Below are 25,344 nucleotides of genomic sequence, written 5' to 3'. Positions count from 1 at the left end.
ATCATTTTCTGAATGAATATACTGGAACTTTGGATCTGGCCCCATTAATGTTCTCTAGATCAGTCTTTTTTTTTTTTTTTTTTAAAGATTTTATTTATTTATTTGACACAGAGAGAATGAGAGAGAGAGAGCACATGAGAGGGGGGAGGGTCAGAGGGAGAAGCAGGCTCCCTGCCGAGCAGGGAGCCCGACGCGGGACTCGATCCAGGGACTCCAGGATCATGACCTGAGCCGAAAGCAGTCGCTCAACCAACTGAGCCACCCAGGCGCCCGATCAGTCTTGATATAGGCTGCTAAAATGTAGGAAAGGTTGATATTATGTATGTTGGAAATGAAGAGAGCAGTTCGAGAATAGCTTATTCAAAAGGAAAACTTTTTTTAAACCTCTTTTGTGATGTCACCAACAACACTACAAAATATTTGTCAAAAGGGAAAGTGCAATAGATCCTTTTGCTTCTTGTACTTAATTTTTATTTCATAATCATTTCTCTTTATTTTGAAAATCCCACTATGATAGTTTGGAAACATTTAAAAAATAGACTTACTAAGGGTAATAATTTTAGAAATATACTATTATAATAGCAAATAACCAAGGCTTACTTTTTTTCATAAAATTGTCTAAAGATGAACTAACTCTTTCTACAAAATGAGTAAGACCTTGTTATATCTTAACTGAAACAACTAATGTCTGTATTTGAGGATAGGACATTTTATTATTTTTTCAAATTTTAGTTAACATATGGTACAATATTGTTTTCTGGAGTAGAATTCAGTGATTCATCACTTGTTTACAACACCAACTGCTCATAACAAGTGCCCTGCTTTAATATCCATCGCCCATCTAGCCCATCCCCCACCCACCTCCCTCCATCTGTCCTCAGTTTGTTCTCTATCGTTAAGAGTCTCTTATGGTTTGTTTCCCTCTTTCCTTTTTTCTTTTCCCCCTTCCCATGTGTTCATCTTTTTTCTTTCTTAAATTCCACATGAGTGAGATCATATGGTAGTTTTTCTCTGACTGACTTCACTTAGCATAATATATTCTTGCTCCACCCATGTCATTGCAAATGGCAAGAACTCATTCTTTTTGATGGCTGAGTAATATTCCATTGTATATATACCACATCTTCTTTATCCATTCATCAGTCGATGGACATTTGGGCTCTCTCCATGGTTTGGCTATTGTTGATAATGCTGCTATAAAACATCAGGGTGTATGTATCCCTTAGAATCTGTATTTTTGTATCCTGTGGGTAAATACCTAGTAGTGCAATCGCTGGATCGTAGAGTAGTTCTATTTTTAACATTCTGAGGAACAAGGATAGGGCATTTTAATATATAGTAGCCACTATTTTAACTCTAAAGATTTCCATTAAAAAGCTGTTAGAGTTCATAAATGAATTAAGCAGAGTTGCAGGATACAAAATCAACACATTAGTTGTGTTTTTATACACTAGCAATGAACAATCCAAAAGGAAATTGAGAAAACAAATCCACTTACAGTAGCACCAGATAATAAAATACTTAGGAATAAGTTTAATAAAGGAGGCGAAAGACTTATGTACTGAAAACTACAAAACATTGCTGAAAGACATTTAAAGAAGACATAAATAAATAGAAAGACATTGTGTGTTAATGGATTGGCAGACTTAATATTGTTAAGATCATAGTACTACCCAAAGCAATCTACAAATTCCATGCAAGCTCTATCAAACTCCCAATGGTGGTGGTTCTTTTTGCAGAAACAACAACAACAACAAAAACCATCCTAAAATTCATATGGTATCAGAATGGACCACAAATAGCCAAACAATCTTGAAAAAGAGCAAAGTTGGAGGGATCACACTCCAGATTTTGAAGCTGCAAAGCTACAGTGATCAAGACAGTGTGGTACTGGTATAAAGACAGACATGTAGATCAATGGAATAGAACAGAGCCCAGAGATAAATACACACATATGAAATTATTTTTGACAATGTTGCCAAGAACATTCATTGAGTAAAGGACAGTTTTTCCAAGAAATGGTGCTGGGAAAACTGGATACCCAAATGCAAAAGAATGAATTTGGACCCTGCCTCACACCATATTCAAAAACTAACTCAAAATGAACCAAAGGCTAAATGCAAAAGCTAAAACTACAGAACTCTTAAAATACAGGCATGGAGCACCTGGGTGGCTCAGCCGTTAAGCGTCTGCCTTCGGCTCAGGTCATGATTCCAGGGTCCGAGCCCTGCTTCGGGCTCCCTGCTCAGCAGGAAGCCTGCTTCTCCCTCTCCCACTCCCCCTGCTTGTGTTCCGGCTCTCGCTAATTCTCTCGCTGTCAAATAAATAAATAAAATCTTAAAAAAAAAAAAAAAAGAAAATACAAGCATAAATCTTCATGATCTTAGAGTAGGCAGTGGTTTTTTTTTAGATATGACATGAAAAGCACAAGGAATAAAAGATAAATTGAACTAAATCAAGACTTAAAACTTTGTGCTTCAAAGGACACCATCAGGGAGTGAAAGAACAACTCACAGAATGGGAGAGAGTAATTGTAACTCATATATCTGAAAGGAAGTTGTGTCTGGGATATATTAAAGACTCTGAGAACTCAGTAATAAAAAGGACATAATTTTAAAATGGGAAAAGATCTGAATAGACACCTCACCAAAGAAGATACACAAATGGCAAATGAGCAAATGAAATGTTGCTCAACATATTTGTCATTAAGGAATTGTAAATTAAAACAACAAGATTCTGCTACACACCAATTAGAATAGCTAAAATCCAAAACACTTACAATACCAAATGCTGGTGAGAATGTGGACCAATAGAACTCATTTGGTGAAATGGCTGGTGAAAATAAAAGATAGTATAGCCACTTTGGAAGTTACTATATGAATCTATGATTCTGTTAATGTGAAATGTCCAAAATAGGCAACTCCATAGAGACAGAAAATAGATCAGTGTTTTCCTATGGTTGGTGGAGAGTTGGAAGGAAATATGGGAGGGGAGACTTAAAAAAGTATGGCCTTCTTTGGAGGGATGATGAAAATGTTCTAAAATTGTGGTTATGGTTGCACAACTATGAATATACTAAAAACCATTGAATTGTATATCTTAAATGGGTCACTTATATGGTATGCAAATTATATTTCAGTAAAGCTATTACAAAACCAAAATAATGCATTAAATTTTATGTGTTAGTATAGAAAAGGCCTTTGGAAGAATTCAAAAAATTTAGTGGGAGCTTTGATGTTACCACAGTTAGAGTAGCAGTGCATAAAATATACTCAATCAAACATTTAATTAATGAGTACTCATACAGACCTTTTCTTTTGACCTCAAGGTCCCGGAGCAGCAGCCCATTACTTTGTGTAGTGGGGTTGAAGATACAAAGCATTATGAGGAAGCCAAGAAATGTGTAGAAGAGTTAGCATTGTACCTGAAACCACTCAGCAGTGCTAGAGGTAAATCAGATGCAACTATCTATGCTAAACATGTTTATTAAAGATGTTTTTATTATCATAAAAATTGTGGGCTATGGGGGAACCTGGGTGCACAGTCATTTAAGTGTCTGACTCTTGGTTTTGGCTCAGGTCATGATCTCAGGGTCACGGGATTGAGCCCTGTCAGACTCTGTGCTCAGCTCAGAGTTTGAGTTTCTCTTTCTCTCTGTCCTTGCCCCTCCTCTCTAAAATAAATAAATATTTTATTGTACTTATATATTTTTTTAAGATTTTATTTATTTATTTGAGGGAGAGCGACAGAGATAGAGAGCACAAGCGGGGAGGAGAGGGAGAAGCAGGCTCCCCACTGAGCAAGGAGCCCGACATGGGACTGGATCCCAGGACGTTGGGATCATGACCTGAGCCAGAGCAGACACTTAACCAACTGAGCCACCCAGGCACCCCATAAATAAATCTTTAAAAAAATTGTGGGCTCTAAGTGAATGCTAATGAAATTCACTTATTTATTGTAAATCAAACCCACAAACACTAAATAATATCATTACAAACCACATAAATAAGTGAATTTAGAGTTTATGTGATGTTGAAAACATTTGAATGAGTTGCAAAACTAAGTGAATATACTAGTGGTTTCAGAAGGGCTCTCCATCATTTGACAACTCTGGATTGTCTGCCTTCTATTCAGTTTTATATGGTGTGCCATAGGGAGTGAAATAAAATTGGAAGTTGCCCTTAATTGCCTTGCCATTATGGCTTATTATTTCATTAGGAAGGTAAAATTAACCATTATGAAATAATGTGCCATAACTGTTAGGACCTCAAGATTTGAGTCTTAATTATTAATGTTGTCTGGCCTTTTCCCCTTTTTCCTCCATGGTTATGATGAATAATGATATATTTAATGTTGTAATGAGTGTTATATTTACATGAGATAACAGCTTTTGTATACTTTTAAAAGCAAACTAGGCTTTATATAATTTTATCCATTATTTTAAACATTCTGGTAGAACTGGGAACTATTCATGTATGCGTAAGTCAGTCAGCCCATCAGAGGAAGTTTTTCTGGACTCTAAAATTGCATTGTAAACCTAGAAATAACCTTTCACTCTCTTTTAAAGGAGTGGGTCTGAATAGCACTACTCAGAGTGTTCTGAGTCGCCCAATGCAGAGGAAGCTGGTGACGCTGGTCCACTGCCAACTAGTGGAAGAAGAAGGCAGGATTCGTGCTATGAGAGCAGCTCGATCTTTAGGTGAACGAACAGTTACAGAGCTCATTCTTCAGCACCAGAATCCTCAGCAACTCTCCTCTAATCTTTGGGCAGCAGTCAGGGCTAGGGGCTGCCAGTTCCTTGGACCAGGTATGTGATTAAAGTTTGATATTTACTATACTAGTAATTCTAAAAGTATGGTGTTAAGAACTATAAATGTGATGTACAAAGTCTAGTTCTTTGTAGTATTCTGTTGTTACCAAGAAATATCCCACTTGACAGTCATGGCTTCGGTAATTCCATGTCAGTATTTTAGACCATGTAAAACTTTTCTCAGTGCTAAAAGTTTTCAGTTTGTTAGAGGTTTTTCTTGAATGTATTAATTTTTTATCTGCTTTCTTAAATAAAATATGCAGAGTGTAATATAAAATTGCCCCAGAATGTTTAGAAAGTGTAACTTTGAATATGTGTTATTGTGTTGTGTTGCCCATCGAGTGGTACCTGCAGAAATTATTAAACATTGCCCTTCTGATAAATAAATTTATCTTACCTTTGTACGTGATAAATTTTGGTTTTGCCTAACTTTTCCTAGCAATGCAGGAGGAAGCTTTAAAGCTGGTTCTCCTGGCCTTGGAAGATGGTTCTGCTTTGTCAAGAAAAGTATTGGTTCTCTTTGTGGTGCAAAGGTTGGAGCCGCGGTTTCCTCAGGCCTCTAAAACTAGCATTGGGCATGTTGTCCAGCTCCTTTATAGAGCTTCCTGCTTCAAGGTATGAACTAATGTTAAATTTCAGCTTAAAAGGAAACATTGTCTTTTTCCCAAACTTAAGTAGTAAAACATTGAGTTTAATAAAGTTGCCCCTCAGAAAATTTCAATAATTTTTTTCTTTTCAAAAATGTAAAAAAAATAAATAAAAAGAATGTAAATGGTGTCCTATTAAAGTTAGAACTTGTTATATTAAGTTTTGTATATTAGATATTGAACAACATAGCTAAGGTTTATAGATTTTTATATTTGAAGAGTCTAATAAGCTGTGTCATTTTTTTCACCAAGACCATATGCAGAATTGGTCTGAACAGAGAGTAATTGAAGCAAGAAGTTTCATTTTGCTCTTTGCTCCTGCTGTAATTCCACATATAGAGTACTGGAGTTCATTTGCCATTTCATTTTCAGTATATATAGTAATGCACATATTCTTTTGTATCCCAAATTGAATCAGCACTGCTTCAAACATCAGTGCTCACTGTGTATCATTTATCATTCATCCTGTTTTCCTGACTTCTTAATGTCAAGGCTTCTTGCTTCTGACACACACATAACTAGTACTTCATGGACCAGGAAGGCATGCCTCTAAAAATTTTTTAATTCATACAAACTATAAGGATATCCATTCCTGGGTCACCATGTCCCCTCATCTGACACTCAAACTAAAAAATCCTACAGTCTACTATAGTTTATTTTCTCATTTCCTGAGAAAGATAGAATGGTTTACAAAATCAACAGGAAAGCATACCAGTTTATTTATATATTTTTTAAGATCTTATTTATTTATTTGACAGAGAGAGAGCACAAGCGGGGGGAGTGGCAGGCAGAGGGAGAGGGAGAAGCAGGCTCCCCGCTGAGCAGAGAGCCTGACCTGGGGCTCAGTGAGCTGAAAGCAGACGTTTAACCACGTGCCCCAAAAGCATACCAATTTAATTTTTAAAAAAATTTTAAAGCTCTATAACTAAATGCCCACATTATGATGTTTCTTTCTAGAGTCAGATTATATATATAATGAAAATGAGGTGTGCACTCCAGGTCTGTACCCAACCCTGTCCTTGGCCTTAGGTACCTCTGGAACTGTCAGAAACTCTAGCCAAAATAACTCCCAGCTAGTTCAGATTGTCCCCAAATAACTCACATTTGTTGTAATGATTATAATAACATGATTGTACAGTGTAATCTGGAATATACTTCAGAATGTCTGTCTGCTTCCAGAGTTCTTTTTTCTCTAATAACAGCACCAGACAGATACAATATTGCAAGCTTAAAAAATAAAAGGAAAGAGGGCGCCTGGGTGGCTCAGTTGGTTAAGCGACTGCCTTCGGCTCAGGTCATGATCCTGGAGTCCCGGGATCGAGTCCCGCATCGGGCTCCCTGCTCGGCAGGGAGTCTGCTTCTCCCTCTGACCCTCCCCCCTCTCATGTGCTCTCTCTCATTCTCTCTCAAATAAATAAATAAAATCTTTAAAAAAAAATAAAATAAAATAAAAAATAAATAAAAGGAAAGAAAAGGAAATCCATCCTCCCCCTGTGAAAAATTAGTCCAAAAATCCCAGAATACCCACAGTGAACCTCTCTCAATCCTAATTAAAAGCATTAATAGTAATTGAAAAGAGATTGGAAATTTGTAAAAATCCAATTATTTTTCATTTGGGTCATGATTATTTCCCTTTATTTCATTGTCTACCTGCTTTCTTCTCTTGCTGGTAATGTGTCCTACAATCTCCATCATGAGAAGACTTATCTTCTCTCATCACAATAGGTCCATACCCTAAATTTTACTCACCATGGCAGAGTTTCTGTTAAGTATCTACCAATACCTATTTCATTTCTTTGTGGAAGTCACATCGGTAGGCATTTTCCATTTTTCCTTATAGCTGTATGTGTCCACATAGCCGTGTTCTGGCTGCATCCTTTTAGCATCTCTTTTATTTCCATTTGAAAAACCTTTTCAGGGGTGCCTGGGTGGCTCAGTCCTTAAGTGTCTGCCTTTGGCTCAGGTCATGATAAATAAATAAATAAAATCTTTAAAGGAAAACCTTTTCAGACAGGGATAATTCTGGTCCTTCTTAGTACAGTATAGTTCCAGGACTTACTTTAGACATGCATCTCTTAGAAATCTTTGACTGTTTTTAGTTAAAAGACAGTTTTGAGAACCAAGGCCAGAGAACCCTAGTATATCTTATAGAAAACATTCTACATTTTAATAAGGTTTAGCCTATATTGAGAGGGTGTTTTTATACATCCACATAATGCATTTGGTCTTTTGACTTGCCTTTGAATAGTGGCAAGATATTTTTTGTTTTTGTGACTCTAGTTCTTGATTTTTTTTTTTTTTTTTTTATCTATTTGGTCTTTTACGGACTTACCTGACAAAATTTAAGTTAGACCTTCTTCTGATAAGAATGGAATACATTTAAAAATATAATCAGGATGACCTAGAAGTCTTGCTGTAGTTTTCTTTGGTGGAAGAAAAAAATGGGAATTTTCTACTAGAGGAATTTGAGTCTTTATGGGAATAAAAGGTTAACAAGGTAAAATATATTCTGAAATATATTAGGATACAGATGATCCTGAACTAGAATTAATTATTTTACTTTGGGGGTACCCGGGTGGCTCAGTTAGCTAAGCATCTGCCTTTGGCTCAAGTCGTGATCCTAGGGTCCTGGGATTGATGCCTGCGTCAGGCTCCCTGCTTCGTGGAGAGCCTTCTTTTTTCTCCCTCTCCCTCTGCCCCTCCCACCTGCTCATGCTCTCTCTCTCTCTCTTTCGCTCTCTCTCTCACTCTATCTCAAATAAATGAAATCTTTAAAAAAAAATTATTCAACTTTGATTTCTTGAGCCTTTGGCCTAAACCCAGCTTGATTCAAAATGTAGCAATATAGCAAAAATAACAATAGTACCTACCTCAACAAGTTTAGAGAATTAAATGAGTTAATGTCAGTATGATGGGTAAATAAGTTAACACACTGACTAGTACATACTAAGGGCTCAATAAGGGTTAATCATTTTAATTACTAAAAGATATTATCATCATTATTATTTTATACTTTCTGATGGTGGCCCAGCCTGCAAAACTCTGTGGAAAATTAAGCTAAGCACAGATTATTCATCTTTAGAATCATACAAGCATCTGACTGAAGCTCTTTCACTTAGGAGTATTAGCCAGCTCAATGCCAGGCAAGCCCAAGTTTAATAATCCACAGTTATGAAGAAGAAACATACATTGGGTTTTTTTTCCAGGATAATTGCATATTTTCTTTCCTTTTTTTAAGTCATTGCTTTATTTGTGTGTGTGTGTGTGTGTGTGTGTGTGTGTGTACATATGTATGTATATATAAAGAAGTAGGCTCCATATCCAGTGTGGGGCTTGAACTCATGCCTTGAGACCAAGAGTCACATGCTGTACTGGCTGAGCCAGACAGGTGCCTCGAGTATTTTCTTCTTTTCAAAAATGCGTATCTACACATATACAGTTTAAACTCTATATATGTGTTAAGGTCTATCCAATCTTGGGATTTTCCTCCAGCACATACTCATTCTTTCCATAAGACCTATTCACAAGATCTTGATGTCTTTAAAGGCAGAAATGGTTTACAGGCAAAACAGTGTGTTCCATTTTAATCTTGTTATTGTTGTTAAATTTGTTATTAAAAATTATCTGTTCTCTATATATGCTCATATAAAGTATAAACACATTTTGTTTCTTACCTGACTCATGAGATTATGTGTGTCTTACTAGGTCACCAAACGTGATGAAGACTCTTCTTTGATGCAGCTAAAAGAAGAATTTAGAACCTATGAAGCTTTGCGGCGAGAACATGACTCCCAGATAGTGCAAATTGCCATGGAAGCAGGCTTACGAATTGCACCAGACCAATGGTCCTCTTTACTTTATGGAGACCAGTCTCACAAGTCTCATATGCAGTCAATTATTGACAAGGTAGACCCTTTTTTGTTCCTTACTTCTTGGACTAATCTTGGAGTTTTGGTAATTCATGATTTAGTAATTTATTTAATAAATGTATGTTAAAGTGAATACTGTGTGTCAGGCTCTTATAAATTACATTATCTGTAGCTGAGTATCATAGTTTGTCACATAGTAATACCAGTTTGTTTATATAAAGGGTTTTTTTAATTAATGTATAATTGACATTATTCATATAAGATTTGACTAGTGTTATAATAGTTTATCCGGCACACTCTAGTTTATTTTGAGAGTCTTCCATCTCTATTATTGTTGCCTCTCTCCCTTCTTGTTTTGTTCCCTGAGTTTTAATCATTGTGTTAATTAAACCCATTTTCTAAATGCCTTTATTGTCTTCCTGTAACAGCCATTCAGTGTTCTGGAGAATGTATACATTGAGGTTTCTTATGATTCTTAGCCACAATAATTTCACATAATAAGTTACCAGTCATTCTAGGTTTGATCAAATTTTCAATAAACTTATTTCTACTTTATCTCTTCTTTGTTATGATAAAAGATCACTAGAGTACACATGGTCAGGCTCCATTGTTTGTTGCTGGCTCTAAGTGCTATATTTAATTCTATTAAAACTAGGATAATCCTATAATTGTTTTTGTTGTAATTCAACACGAAGTATATGAAAGTATAGGAAGTCTTAAAGCACCGTGTAAATATATATGTTATGATAGCATTAACTTTTACTATTTTACCTTAAATACTTAAAACTAGAGAGATGATTATACTTTAGAGTCCACCCACATTTAATTTAAAGAAATAAGATCAAGATGTAAGGGTAGATCAAATATAATACTATTTAACACTTACTGAGAGTTTACTGGTGCCTGGTCGTTTTAAATAATCCATTTAATCCTTTCAATAACCCTGTATTGTCCCAGGGAGATAGATTAAGTACATTTCTCCAGGAACACATAGGTAATCAGTGACAGGGCTGGATTTGAAGTTGGGTATACTGACTCTAGAATCCATGTTCTTAACCACCAAATCTTTCCAGACTATTCTGTCACTTTTTGTTATTCCCAAGAAAGGATTATTTGAATGAGTAGTGTATTGATGTCAAAGGACAATTGGGGAATGTGTTTTATATGCTTGTTACACAATTTTCAGTATAATGTATATTACTTGTTTTGTCCTATAAATCTTTTCTAGATACCTTTGCCCAAACTTTACCTGCAACTCCTAGGTCTGAAATTATGCAACTGACTGATTATAATGTATTGAAACCTTAGTAATGGTCTCTTAAAGAAGTAACTTTCTACCTCTGAAGAGAAACTTGGCTTGCTTTTATAAAGGTTCTACAAGCAGGTTGACCTTTTTGTGTGAACTAGACTATATAATTTATCCTCTAACAGTATCTTCACATCATGAGCAATAGTTTGAATTTCATATCCAGAGACCTTCTTACAACAAACTGGTAAACTTTGCAGTGTATGTGACATCTTATTATCTAGAACAGTATAACTTTCTGTGGTAGTGAAAATGTTCTATATATGCACTAATATGGTGATCACTAGCCACCCACGGCTGTTTAGCACCCAAAATGTGACTGTGCAACTCAAGAGCTACATTTTTATTTTATTAATTTTAACTTAAATAGCCACATACTGCTAATGGCTACTGTGTTGGACCTTACAGAGAATTTATTAAAAGTGATATGAAAAGCAATAATCATAGTAAATTAATGGATAAACATGAATTATCAGTTCACAAAGAAGAAACATATGTAATTGATAGGATAGAATTCAGCTCCAGTAATAATTAAATGCACATTTAAAACTAATATTACAAATATTGCCTATTAAATTAGCAAAAGAGACATATATTGCCATACATTGCTTATGGTTTGTAAAATGCATTAGTTAAAACCTTTGGGAAACAATTTGTCAGTGAATAAAAACTCAAAAATGTTCATGTCCTTTGATCAAATTTGCTCTTCCCAGGAATATATTTTAAGGAAATAATCCAAACTTTGAAAAAGGTTATGAGTTCAAAAGTGTTAATTGCTACATTATTTATAAAGTAGAAAATAAGCAGATGGTTAAAGAAGTTATCTAGCTTTCTGCTCAGAATACGGTTATATGGCCATTAAAATAAGTTATTTCAAGACAGATACTCTCTTCAGCTGATAAATAACATTCAGTTTCTTTTAAAAAAAAGTGTAATATTTTTATTAAGTATCAGTGATGGATACATGGGTGTTGTCATTATATTAGACACTTTAAAATATTTCATAATAAAAATGGTTAGCAGTAGAAAAATGCTTTTGTTATAATATTAATGGTAGCCAAAACCATAAGTGTGTAAATGATTTTAAGTTTATAAAAAGCATGCAAAGATGAAAAATTGAATAAAGGCATGTTAGCCTTTGAATGGTTATTTCTCATGTTTTTTAAAATGTATGCTTTTTTAAAAAAAATTACCTTTTAAAGAGTGACCTTTTAGGGTCTCATCTATATTAATAAACTGCATAGAGAGCTAAATGTTTCCAAGTAAGCACCTTTAGTTACTATAATCTAATCAATTTCCCCCTATTAAAGGTCCTATATGTAGGGCCTCTTAGGGAGTTAATGTAAGAAAGTGTGTCATTAATTAAGCTCGAGGAAAATATACAGCCTGATAGCTTCCAAGAATCCCAAACCATTATAAGATTATTTTTGAGCTGGAGTGGACTTTGGAAATTATTTAGTCCATATCACAGATGGACTTCGATTGAGTCCGTAAAGATTATATCCGGTGTCATGATTTATGGTCTCTAACAAAACTTGAACTCAAGCTCAGTTTGACTGAGTTCAGTTTCATTGTTCTTGGTATTGTATAGTGTTATCTCTAGACTCCAAATTTCAGTTCTTTGGAAGCACTCCAAGAGCCAAACTAATATAGTGCTCTAAGAACATTAAGACAGAAAGAGTATACTTCCAAATTGAGGAATTGAGAAAGGGCTCACATTTGAGGAATGTGCCATCAGAGGGAAGAGAGTTTACAATCTGCCAAGCTGTGAATGCAGGGAAGTGCAGGGTTTACTCAGGCACCAGTAATCCGGTTTGGCCAAAGCCTGGAATGTGTGGGAGGATAAAATTAAATATAATAAGTTGCAAAAATGATTGCAATATTGTAAATAATCTTTACTTTAAAAGGATTAGCTGGTTTTTGGAAAGTTAATATTTATCGTTTTTAAGTTGCAGACCCCAGCCTCTTTTGCACAAAGTGTTCAGGAACTAACAATTGCTCTCCAGCGAACTGGAGATCCAGCAAATTTGAACCGACTAAGACCCCATTTGGAGCTATTGGCAAACATTGACCCTAGTCCAGGTAAATAAACCCAAGGGAAATTAATGGACTGTCCTATGAGTGCCTCAGTGCTGCTCAGTGATTCTTTTAATTAATTATCTTTTGTTACATTCCTTGAGAATTTCCCATTTACACAGTATTTAAGTTTCTGCCCCAACCTTGTCCATCTATCTGTTTATTGCTTCAACCAGTATTTATTTAAAACCTTTGTACTTCCTGCTCACTTCACCAGGGAAGTAGATTCACTCTGGGATCCTTCCCATATCACAGAATTGTGCTGTATTTACTATTCTCATCTGTTTTGACAAAACACAGGTTCTCTAATTTTTTCTGTATCCTATGTCCTTAGTTGCATTTTCTTGGTCCCATTTTTTCCCCCACTCTGTGATGATAATGTCTAATTCATCAAGTATCCTCTCTTGCATATTTTTACTTTGTCAACCCTTTTCTTGCTCCTTGCCCTTGACCTGAAAATCACCCAACTTTCATTTTTCACATCTAAGGTATTTTTAGCTTGTATCCTGCACCTGAGCTAAAAAACTCCTAATATTCACAAGTAATTTCCCAGTTTCGAATTCCAAAGGCGGTTTCTCAGTCCTCAAATTACTTGATTTCTCTTTAGCATTTGATAATGTTGTCGGCTAATTCCTCAATATAGAAACTCTCCTGATACCTTATCTTTCTGTACTCTCATAGTTTCCTTCTGACTTGTCTAAATGCTCCTTCTGTCTTATTTTGACCACTCTTCCCTCCTGCCCGCTAAGGAGTAGGCCAGTTGTGTTCTTGGAATTTTGGTTTTTTTGCATTCTGTTGATGATTCAGGTCATTCATTGGGTATCACTTTCTGTAGAAAATAGATTCCCAGATATCTCTATCATTGTTGTCTCTTCATCACTCCAGACTTACTTTCCCAAATGCTTTCTGAGAGTCTTCATCATCTCTGATCTTCAAAGCAAATTCTTCTTCACTTGATTCCAGCTCGTCCTCCTGTGTTCTCTGTTAAATGACCTCATTGTCTGACGTATTTACACTTAAAACCCGAGTCTCTTGTCTTAGCTTGTATCTTTTCCTTTTACTTGCTCTACATACCATTTCAGACAATAGGATCTATCTGTTCTTTCACAATATCCCTCTATCCCATGCTGGTTAATACTGCATTGGTGAGGGCCTTATTTTACCTGAGACTGGATGCCTTCCATTTTCCTCTACTCTCAATTCTTACAGTCCAGCCCACTTACTGCTGCAAAATAAATCACATCTCTGATCTTATTTCTGTGCTCATAAACTTTCAGTGACACCCCATTGCTTATTGAATAAGGTTTGGAACTCCTGACAGTGGCATTCCAGGGCCCTCTAATTTTTTATTTTATTTTTTTTATCAATCTACCTTTATAGAATTTACTATCAATGGGGCACCTGGGTGGCTCAGTCAGTTAGGTGTCTGCCTTCGGTTCAGGTCATGATGTCAGGGTCCTGGGATCGAGCCCCGCACTGGGCTCCCTCCTCAACGGAGAGCCTGCTTCTCCCTCTCCCTCTGCTGCTCCCACTGCTTGTGTGCTCTCTCTGTAAATCTTAAAAAAATTTTTTTATTATCAAAATTGCTTACTCAAACCAGGTCAGATGTATTCCTAGAATATAGTCGACATTTTTCTTTTTTCACTATTGTGCTTTGCTCATTCTGAGGAATCAAAAGAGCACTTCCAGAAGTTCACCACCCCATCAACCACCAACCTGTTTATCTGTATCTGTGCCAATATAGTCTGCAGTCCTTGTCTAACAGTGGATAAACTGTACCTCTAAGCTCAGGCCCTTCTCCCTTCTCATGTTCCTAATATCATCTTGTCAAGTATATCACTTCATATCACTTCTGTTTCTTTTATCATCAAGTTTCCTTCTCTACTGGAGTATTTCTGTCAACATACAAACATCCTATTACTCCTGTCATCATAACCCACTTGGACAACATTTGCCATCCACCTACTACTATTTTTCTTTCTTTCTTTTTTTTTTTTAAACATGCTCTCGAACTCACTCCAATCAGGCATTTATCTCTACTGTCAACCAGAACGGTTCTGTCAAGGTCACAGGTGACTTCCATGAAGTTAAATCCAGACATCAGTTCTTGGTTCTCATTTATTTGACCTGTTAGCAGCATTTAATGTTGTTGTTCACTTTCTGATCCTCTTAACACTTTTTTCACTTGACTTTCCGAGTTTCATTCTCATTTTATTGGACCCTCCTCTGAGCCTTCTTTGCTAATTTCTCATCTCCATACCCTCGCACTTTTGGATTGCTCCCAGAGTTTAATACATGTATCTCTTTTCTAATTATACCCATTCCCTAGATAATATCATCTAGTCTCATAGCTTTAAATATTATTTACATGACTCACAAATTTACTATATTTCATCAGTTCTGAAGTCCACATTTCTTTTGATCTTAGCATTTCTGAAATTGGGATGCATCTATGTAAGTAATGATGTGTAATTTAATTAACAATCTTTTTTATTTTGGTGGCACATAAAATAATGGTGTATGTTGCAGTTGATTTAGAATCTGTGAAACATGTAGTATATCAGCCCAAAACTTCTTCCTGAATTCTTTTGTATATCCACCTGCCTGCTCAACATCCAGCAGGCCTACTTGAATATCTAGTAAGAATTTCAAACTTAGTGGCACCTGGGTGGCTCAGATGGTTAAGTGTCTGCCTTCGCCTCAGGTCATGGATCTCCAGGTCCTGGAATCGAGGGCCACATCGGGCTCCCAGCTCAGTGGGGAGTCTGCTTCTCCCTCTCCCTCTGCCTCTCCCCTGCTTGTGCTCTGTCTGTCTCTCTCTTTCAAATGAATAAATTAAAACATCTTTTAAAAAAAAAGAATTTCAAACTTAATCTGTCCAAAAGTGAGTTCCAAACACTGCCCTAACCCCACCTCCCATTCCTTTTAGTGGCAACTACAACCTTCCATTTCATTTCCTCAGTTCAAACACCTTGGAGATCTCTTCAACTCTTCTTTCTCACATGTGGTACATCTGATCCAATAGCATACCCTGTAGGCCCTTCCCTTTAAAATCCATCTAGAATCCATCTGCTTATCACCTTCACTGCTACTATACTCATCTCTCTTCAGGGATTACAGAATAGCCTCCTATTGTCTGTCTGGTTTTAGCATAAGAACTAGAGTGATCCTGTTACCCGTCTGCTCAAAAATTCTCCAGAACTGATTGAGCCCTGGGTTGGGCTCCACACTCAGCATGGAGTCGGCTTCAGATTCTCCCCCTTTCCCCGCTCGCATACACGCGTGCTCTCTCACTCGCTCTCTAAAAATAAATAAATAAAATCTTGAAAAAAAATCTCCAGTGCTTTCTGTTGGTCAGTAAAAGCGAAAATCTTTCCTATGACCTACCAAGCCTCACGTGATCTGGGGTTCTTTACCTCTTTCTAAGCTTATTTCCTATTCTTTTCTACCTAATTCATTCCTTTCCAGTTTGACCTCCGTGGAACATGCCCGGCATATTCCCACATCAGGGCCTTTCCACTTATTCTTCTCTTTTCCTAGAACCATTTTTTTCCTAATATATCCACAAGGCACACTCATTCCCCTTCTGTTTTCAGGTCTTTAATCAAATGTAACGTTTTCAAGGAGACATTCTCAGGCCACCCAGTCTAAAATTTTATACATATCAGTCCCACTCCCTTTCTTTGCTCTATTTATTCAAGTCATCATTATGTAAATTGTTTATATTTCAATTATCTTATTTATTGTCTGTCTCCTCTCCTTGGATATAATGGTTTTTTGTTTTGATCACTGTTGCTTCCCTAGCAACTAGAACAATACCTGGGACTTAGTAGGTGTTCCAAACTACTTTTTTATATGACTGTTCTCTTCACCCTCTCTATATCTTAGTTTTTTTTTTTCCAAGTGAAACTCACAAGTGGAAGTCCTTCAAAGCCTCATTCACAGCCATCACCTAGAAGCCTCTCAGAGTGTCTCCAAGAGGAATTCATCTCTATGTTTTTGTTCTCAGCTCTTTTTATATTTTCTCCTAGAGAATATTTCATATTTGTGGTTAACTTTTCCTTTATAAAATCACAGCACTGACACTAGACAAATATTAAATGAAGAGGATATATAGCAGAGTTGCTTTATATAGTGACTCTTCTATTCATTCAGACTTCTTAAACATTCTGTTTACCAAAACTTCATTTATGCAGAATTTCAAAATGGCCATTACAAATTGGCTAGTCCACAGTTAAGTTTTGTTTGGTCCACACAGTGTTGGTCTGCACAATATTCTAAATTTTTTAGGTAAAACTTGAAATTGGGTAATTTTACATGAAAATCTTAAATTTTAGTTTTCCCTGGGAAACAGCGGTGTATCTGGAGTGCCAGCCTTGCATCGTCACGTAACGGCAATCAGCTATAGATGAATAGTAACCATAACCTTAGATGTGGGCCACAATCTACAGTTCAGCACAGACCCCGTCTCTGTCTCTCTGTCATCATTCCCAGCGCTGAGTGTCTAATGGTGATTGCCATTTATTGTCTGGCCTACATAATTTCTTTATGCTACCTTCCCTGTCCCTGTAGTTATTTTACTTTACAATCCATTCTTTAAAATGATGTTTAGGTGAATACGTTATTACCTGAAAAGCTGTATGAAGCCTAACTTGATTTCACTGAAGGGCTGACACTAACCCTTTTGTTAGTTTAATAATATTGGGCAAAATATTGAACAACATCATTTAAAAAGTTTTTTGATTTGTTGTGTAGATGCTCCTCCTCCTACTTGGGAGCAGCTGGAAAATGGACTGGTTGCTGTGCGGACTGTGGTACATGGGCTAGTAGACTATATCCAGAACCATAGCAAAAAGGGAGCAGATCAACAGCAGGTAAGGGGGAAGTTGGAAACTTAGAAGTAAGCCACTGTGGATGTTACGACAGATACAAACAAAACCAACAAGATGACATGAATATTTTGAGACTCTGACTATAGAAACTATAAATTACTTTAATATGGTTTACACCCAGTTTAATGGATTTGTGTAGTGATTTTATCTGGCAACAATGGAATGAAATAATCCTGTGGGTCTAATGTTGCACTGGAGTCATTTTTCACTTTAGATATATAGCAGCATTTGATTCTGTGCTAAAGGTTCTATGTTAAGTAAAATGATTCTCTTTGGTTACTGTTACATTTTAGTTTGACAATATATATCACTTTTTAATGCTGTATCTGTCCAGTACTGTTCATATATTTGTATAAATGCTTTTTTTGTAGTAGTATTTTAACATTTTTCATTCATTCATATAATGTCTGCTGTGCAAGAGGGCCGAATTTTCCTCAAATACTTTTAAATGAAATATATGACAGTAAAACGTAATAGCTTATGGTATGACTACAGTTTTTCATTTTATTCCCAATAACTTTATTTTGCCCTCGTGATTTATGTTAGGTTCACTAGATCTTTTATTTTGCAATAGTAAGCTTGTGAAATTAAAACATTGTTATTAATTTATCTGGTTCAGATTAATTAAATAATTTATAATAAATTAATCTATTAACAATAGATTATTCAATATTTCTTTTTTCTTTGAGAGGCAAGAAACATTAAGTTCCACTCAGTATCCTGCTGAGTAGGGGGGCACCTGGCTGACTTGGTAGAACATGCGACTCTTGATCTAAGGGTTGTGAGTTTAAGCCCCACGTTGGGTATTACTTAAAAATAAAATCTTTTTTTAAAGAAAGTATCCTGCTGAGTAGAATAATATGGATACAGTTTTCCTAAATTATCTAAGCATAGACCAGACTTTATTTTATGATAAGAAATAAAAGATTAAAAACTTATTTTTAACTCCATGTTCTATTAGACATCATGAAGAATGTAACAATAAGATTAATTTTTTAAGCTCTGTCGATAGGTGATAAAATGGTAATCAAATCGATAGGTAATCAAATTTCATTTAGCTTAGTATTGTGTTTGATATCTCGTTAACTCCCAAGTCCATCCTCCTGTCTTATACTAGAAAATAATAGTTTCATTTGTACTTTTAGAGTTACTGTATGTCTTGATATGTTCTTCTGCATATCAAGAATTGGTTACAGAGTATTTTTCATTTATAGAGCCTACTATAGATTCGTGTTGTGTCATAGGAAACTCTAATTGTAAATATAGCTATACTAAACATTGTCCAAAACAAATATTAGAACACATATTAAACATTGGAAAGCCCTAAACTCCAGTGGTTTGTTTGTCCATTATAAACCTGGAAAGAAAATGATAAAGCCGTCGTGAGATTTAATCTAGGATTTATATGATGCTACATGTTTGAGAATTAGTGCCAATATATCAAAAAATCAGGACCCCATTCTTTATAATTAATTTATTTTTGGACTCAGACTTCAGACAGAATGGCTTTCTAACACTTGCTCTGGGCAGTCTAGTTAATTGTGTGAGTTAGTTTGAATCGGTGTCTAATGTTTTAACTTTGGTCTCAGCCTCCACAGCATAGCAAATATAAAACATACATGTGTCGAGATATGAAGCAGAGGGGAGGATGCCCTCGTGGGGCCAGCTGTACGTTTGCACACTCACAGGAGGAACTGGAGAAGTAAGTGTGAAAGTTGTTAAACTCAACCTTCTAATAACTTGTTATGAAATAAGGTAGAGTTACTAAGTAGAATAATTTGCCACTGTTAGGAAACAGAAAAGGAGCAGTTGCATGCTCTTTAATGAATGGGAAATGTTTAGAAAGTAATACAGATTTTTTAAAAAGAAAACTGAAGTAAGTTTCTTCAGCTTTCATTATATCGTGCCCACAAATAGGAAACTAAATATAGAAGTGAATCATTTGCACTACCAAAAAAATTTAAAACTCTAAAAATTTTCATCAATTTTAACTGATTTTAACTAATTGAATAATGTATTTCCAATTGAAAAATTTGCCCTCTGTTCACGAAATTGTTTTATTGACAGGCGTAACTTCACAGATTTTCTTTTAAATTTCGAAGATTGGGGTGCCTGGGTGGCTCAGTTGTTAAGCATCTGCCTTCGGCTCAGGTCATGATGCCAGGGTCCTGGGATGGAGCCCCACATCGGGCTCCCTGCTCCACAGCGAGTCTGCTTCTCCCTCTCCCACTCCCCCTGCTTGTGTTCCCTCTCTCTCTGTCAAATAACTAACTAAATAAATAAAATCTTTAAAATAAATAATAAATAAATTTCAAAGATCAGATAATTCCAGTGTTAAATTTTCCATAGTAGAAAGAAAAGAAAACCTCTTAATTTTTTTTATAAAGCCAGTGTAACATTGCCCCCAAACTTGACAAAGATAGCACAATTAAAGAAAATACAAATCCATCTCACATATTAATATTTTAAAAATCCCAAATACTAGCATTCAGTAAAGTAGACACCATGAAGTGCAAAGGTAACACAATATAATTACTTTAGGGTTAGAGAGGAAATACCATGTGATCATATGCAAAGATGCCAAAAGGCATTTGAGTAAAATCAGATGTTCATAATAGATCAAAATTCTTTAACAGAAGAAAGCTGTCGTAGACACTTGCTCAACATAGTTGTTTCTCAAAAGCTAGTATGACTGCATGATGCTCAATTCGTAAAATAGTAGATTCAGTATCATTGAAGTTGACAGTAAGGCAAAATTTAGCAGTAGTGAGACTATTATTGAACATTCTAGGAGCAGTAGCCACTGTACATACCAAAGAATAAAATCATCATAAAATCATTACATGGAAAAATTCAAGAAGTACTAGAAACAAAAGAAATGAAAATTTTAGCAAATCAAAAATACTACTTTACAGAAATGAATTGTTCTCATAAACTAAAAAGGGAAACATAACCAGTTATAAAGGAAAATAAAGATCTCTTTGGCATTACCAACAACAACAAAAAAGATAAATACCAAATAATAAAGTAACAAGAACTATTGAGGATTGAATTAGTAAGCTACCTACGCACATAAGCGAAGAACTGAATAAACGAAGACGCATACTGTGTTCTTGGAGAAGACTTACCATTATATAGGTTTTATCTTCTCTTAAACAGTAAATTCAGTGAAATCTCAGTTAGAATCTTAACATGATGATTGTTAGGACCTAACAAAATCCTTAACTGGGGAAAGTAAATACGTACAAATGGCCAGAAAATTTCTGAAAAAATAAGTTTTCAACGGATTACACTAACAACTATTAAGGTGTATTATGAGCTGCATTGTGCATAAAGACTGTGGTATTAGCATAGGAACGGATAGATCAGTGAAATACAGTGGAAAATCTAGAAAGAATGCCAGACACAATAGGAACTGAGTGTTGTGCTGAAGGTGGTATTTCAGCTCAGTAACAAAGAAGACAACATTGAAACAACTGCTATCCATTTGAAAAATAATTAGAACTCAGTTCTTAACCTTTATATCAAAATGAATTATAAATGCATTAGAGATTCAAATCTTTAAGAAGGAAACTGTACTTAGAGATCTTTTCTGTTGTTACTTAATCTTATAATAGTAAAGAATTTTTGAAAGACAACCCAGCATCCGTAAAGGAGAAGATTGATAAATATGATTACATAAAAAATCTAAGATGTGGCCCAAACACCACAATTACAAAAAAAAAGATTGGTGGGGAAATGACATACAGAGGACTGACATCCCTAATATAAACTACAAATCTGTAAGAAGAACCAGTAAATAATACGGATCATGAACAAATAGGCAATTTACAGAAGAATTTAAAAAAAAAAAAGTAAAACAATGTCAACTTCATTGATTGTTAAATACAAATTAAAACAAAATGATATTTTCAGGGGCACCTGTGTGGCTCAGTCATTGAAGCATAGGACTCTTGTTTTCCGCTCAGGTCATGATTTCAGGGTCCTGAAATGGAGGGGCTGGGGTGTCAGGCTCCCCGCTCTGCCGGAGTCTGCTAATCCCTCCACCCCACCCTCCATCCCGCTTCCGTGCATGCATGTGCATGTGTGTTGTGCATGCCTTCTCTAAAATCTTTTTAAAAAATGATATTTTGAACTTAGAAATTAAGATGGACGGTGATACTACCTAGTGTTTGATGAGATAAGGGAAAAGGACATTTATTATCATTAGGAATTAGAATAAGTTTTAGAGCACTGTAAGAATTTCTAATGTGCATACATTAGACTTACAGTTCTGCTTCTGGTTAGTCATTTAGTCACACAAGGATGCAAGTACATGTACATAAGCATCTGTTACTGCATTGTTTTAATAGAAAAAAACTAGAAACAACTTAAAATGTACAGACATAAAGGAATATCCAAGTTACAAAGTAGAAGGAGAAGTTACTAAGCAGTCATATATGACCCTATTTCTGTTAATAATAGTCTTACATTCATCTTAATATTAAGGCATGGTATGGAGGGGAAAATCTGTATGATTATGTACCAGACTGTTAACAGTGGTTACACCTAAGGAGTAGTGTCTCCTCTCCGCCCCTCTGAAATTTGTCAAATATGGGAAACATTCGGGAAAATAGCATTATTCTTATGGGGGGTTGTCTTTGAGATTATTTTTTAAAGTGTCCTAGCAGGTGTAAATAGATTTGCTTTCACTGTTGAGGAGCACGGGTAATAGAGTCGATGGCTTAATATTATTCCTGTGGTTAGATTTAGAGTCTACATGCGTTTTATACTGCAATGTCTGTTTAAATTTAGGCATTATTCTGTATTGTATATATTAATCCACTTTTAAAATAATTTTAATTTTGGGTGGGCACACATAGCATCAGCATCTCTGAATCATATCTAATACAAAGTACTATTCTTAATTTAAAATTTTTAATGGAATAAATGGTAAATTTTTCTCTGCACACTGGCTTTTTGTTCTATTGTTAATTTATAATATAGGCTAACTGTATCCTAAGGCATTTGAGGGAAAGCTAAAGTAAGATATTTCAGAAACTGTCTTCTAAAGATGTTTCTCCCCCCTCCAGTGTTTCAGAAATAGAAATTACAGTAAAAATAGGTTATAATGCAGATATTAATTAGCATGATTTGTAGTGTTAACAAATACTCATTATAAGGAGTTTTATACTTAGTGTGTTGCCTGAGATTTTGTAGTGTCTACACACACAAGTTTTCAAGTTGATAGCTACAACCAGTGTTTCAAGAGAATTTCTAGAAAGTAATATTCGTAGTAGCTTTTCCTTTGTATCTGTTTTTCAAATACATTTTAGTTCTTGGTTTTGCTTTTATAATTTTGGGTTTTGGTGTGTGACTTTGCTTTCTATATAATAGGTTTCGTAAAATGAACAAACGCCTAGTTCCCAGAAGACCCCTCAGTGCCTCTTTGGGTCAGCTTAATGAGGTGGGCCTTCCTTCAGCAGCTGTCCTTCCAGATGAAGGTGCAGTGGATCTGCCTAGCAGAAAAACCCCTGCTCTGCCAAATGGAATTGTATCAGCAGGGAATACGGTAACACAGCTGATTCCCCGAGGGACAGACGCCACCTACGATTCTAGCCTCAAGCCAGGAAAGATAGATCATCTGAGCAGTAGTGCCCCTGGATCCCCTCCTGACCTGTACGTCATTTTTCCTAACTTTTATTTAAAGTTAGTATGGGAAGTAGAGGGAAGAAAGAAAAATCAGTGTTTTATTAAAAAAAAACAAAAAAACACACTTCATTTTTGGCTTTATTTTGTTCTTTATTTCCTGTGCTAGTGATTTTTAAGAAATAATTAGCGTAAGTGAAATAAGATCAAAGTTTATGAAATTTGTAGAAGAAATGACTATTGGGGGAAAAAAACGTATTCCCAAATTAAGGCTTTTTTTTTTTTTTTTGAACATTTAGTAATTTGTGTATATTAGAAGTATTTTTGAGACCTTAAACTTGACTTGTAGAATCTTATTCCTTTAGGCTAGAATCTGTCCCTAAGAGTATTTCTGCCTTACCTGTGAATCCACATCCTGTACCTCCAAGGGGGCCGACAGATTTGCCTCCTATGCCTGTCACCAAACCACTTCAGATGGTACCACGAGGTTCTCAGTTATATCCAGCACAACAGGCAGATGTTTATTATCAGGATCCTCGAGGAGCTGCGCCACCATTTGAACCAGCACCTTATCAGCAGGGTAATGATCTTTTGTTTATGTTGCTCTCTTTTCTTAGGAGTTATGAGAACAGTTCCAAGAAAGAGTGATCATATTTGCAGCAGCCTCAAGATAAATAAATGTGTTTATGTAATACTTTGGAAAAAGCAGAGATTTTATGATCAACTAAATAGTATAAAATAAGTGAACTAACAGGTATATAAAGCAAACTGCCCATCACTGGAAGCTAGTTATATATTAAATATGTGCATATATTTATGGAAATAACAAGTGACCCAAGTAGACAATAGAAATTTGCTTAACTAAGGCAGTATATATTTTCCTGACCAAAATTTTCTTTGAACGTGAAAAAGAATTTAATATTACAGTGGGTATAAATTAAACATACAGTATGTTTTTCTTGCTTTCAGTTATCACCTAATATTTTTTCTGGGCCCTGTAGTATATATGAAAAAAATGCAGCATACGTACTGTAGAGAGCTAATAGTGTAGAATCAATATTAGTAAAGAAATAGTAGGAGTATACATACGTAGTGTGTGTGTGTGTGCATATATGTGTGTTAAAAATTAAGCATCAGTTGTGGTTAATAATAATGTGGTAGAGATTAACTGCAAGGCTCAAGGGGGATCATTGAGAACCTGAGGAATCAAAAAGACTTAATGAAAGAATGCCCTAAATAGAAGTATGGGAATAAAAATATAAATTTATGAATGGATTGCAAGGATGACAGTCTAGAGTTGAGGAGGAATAAGGGGACTTTTGTTAAACCAGGTGTGAGTATTGAGGCCTGGATTAGTGTGGTGGGAAAGAAGAAGGAGGGATTTGAAAAAATCGTCAAATTTGAAAAATTAGCCAGCTTTAATGACAATACCAGGTATGGATAGTGCAGGAGTGGAGATGACCGAGGCTTCACATACACAATTCCTGTGAAAAATAGGAACACTGATTTTTAAAGTGTTGGATCTCTGTCAGAGACCATGTGGTGCTATTATTTTTTTAAACTGGAGTAGATTAAAGGTGTTCTCCATTTCCTTTTCCCAAGGCTGTCTTAATTTTGAATTAGAAATGTCTTCTCTACTTTCAGAAGAATAGCTTTAAATTGGTATGGCATTATTAACACATGTAAAAATGTGATGAAAGTTTTTTGTATCTTCCTTTGGGCCATCCATCACAGGAAAAATTCAGCTACTTTTGTGAAGGTGACCTTAAACACACTGTATCAGTCAAGGTCCAGTGGCAGAGATCAGAAATCATTCTTGCTGTATTAGGCAGAAAAAGGTTTAATGTAGGGAGTTTAGGTGCCTACAGAATCAGTGGAAGTACTGGAAAAGCAGGCTTAAGCTAGGCCTCCAGGAATGAGTCCCAGAAATAGCTACTGAAAAAGCCTGTTAATAGTGAGGAAGTGGGGCACCTGGGTGGCTCAGTCGGTTAAGCGTCTGCCTTTGGTTCAGGTCGTGATCCTGGGGTCCTGGGATCAAGCCCCGCATCGGGCTCCCTGCTCAGCGGGGAGCTTGCTTCTCTCTCTCTCCCCCTGCCTCTCCAGCTTGTGCATGCAC

The 25,344-nt window shown here is 35.8% G+C and overlaps 1 protein-coding gene across 3 annotated transcripts in view; it reads left to right on the top strand.

Moving 5' to 3' along the window:
• The window catches only part of RC3H1 (ring finger and CCCH-type domains 1), an 82,265-nt gene that overhangs the window by 34,843 nt on the left and 22,078 nt on the right, over positions 1 to 25,344 (top strand). For all 3 annotated transcript variants that reach the window (XM_081824626.1, XM_081824624.1, XM_081824625.1), the window contains exons 3-11: positions 3,329 to 3,449; positions 4,568 to 4,807; positions 5,250 to 5,425; positions 9,163 to 9,363; positions 12,582 to 12,714; positions 17,464 to 17,582; positions 19,190 to 19,302; positions 22,977 to 23,258; positions 23,594 to 23,808. In XM_081824626.1, coding sequence (XP_081680752.1) covers positions 3,329 to 3,449; positions 4,568 to 4,807; positions 5,250 to 5,425; positions 9,163 to 9,363; positions 12,582 to 12,714; positions 17,464 to 17,582; positions 19,190 to 19,302; positions 22,977 to 23,258; positions 23,594 to 23,808 — 1,600 coding nt within the window. The remainder of the gene's footprint in view (positions 1 to 3,328; positions 3,450 to 4,567; positions 4,808 to 5,249; positions 5,426 to 9,162; positions 9,364 to 12,581; positions 12,715 to 17,463; positions 17,583 to 19,189; positions 19,303 to 22,976; positions 23,259 to 23,593; positions 23,809 to 25,344) is intronic.

The sequence above is a fragment of the Leptonychotes weddellii genome, chromosome 6 (genome assembly GCF_054177405.1).
Source record: "Leptonychotes weddellii isolate Sample4059 chromosome 6, ASM5417740v2, whole genome shotgun sequence".
NCBI classification, from domain to species: domain Eukaryota; kingdom Metazoa; phylum Chordata; class Mammalia; order Carnivora; family Phocidae; genus Leptonychotes; species Leptonychotes weddellii.
This window is presented reverse-complemented; position numbering and strand designations above follow the sequence as displayed.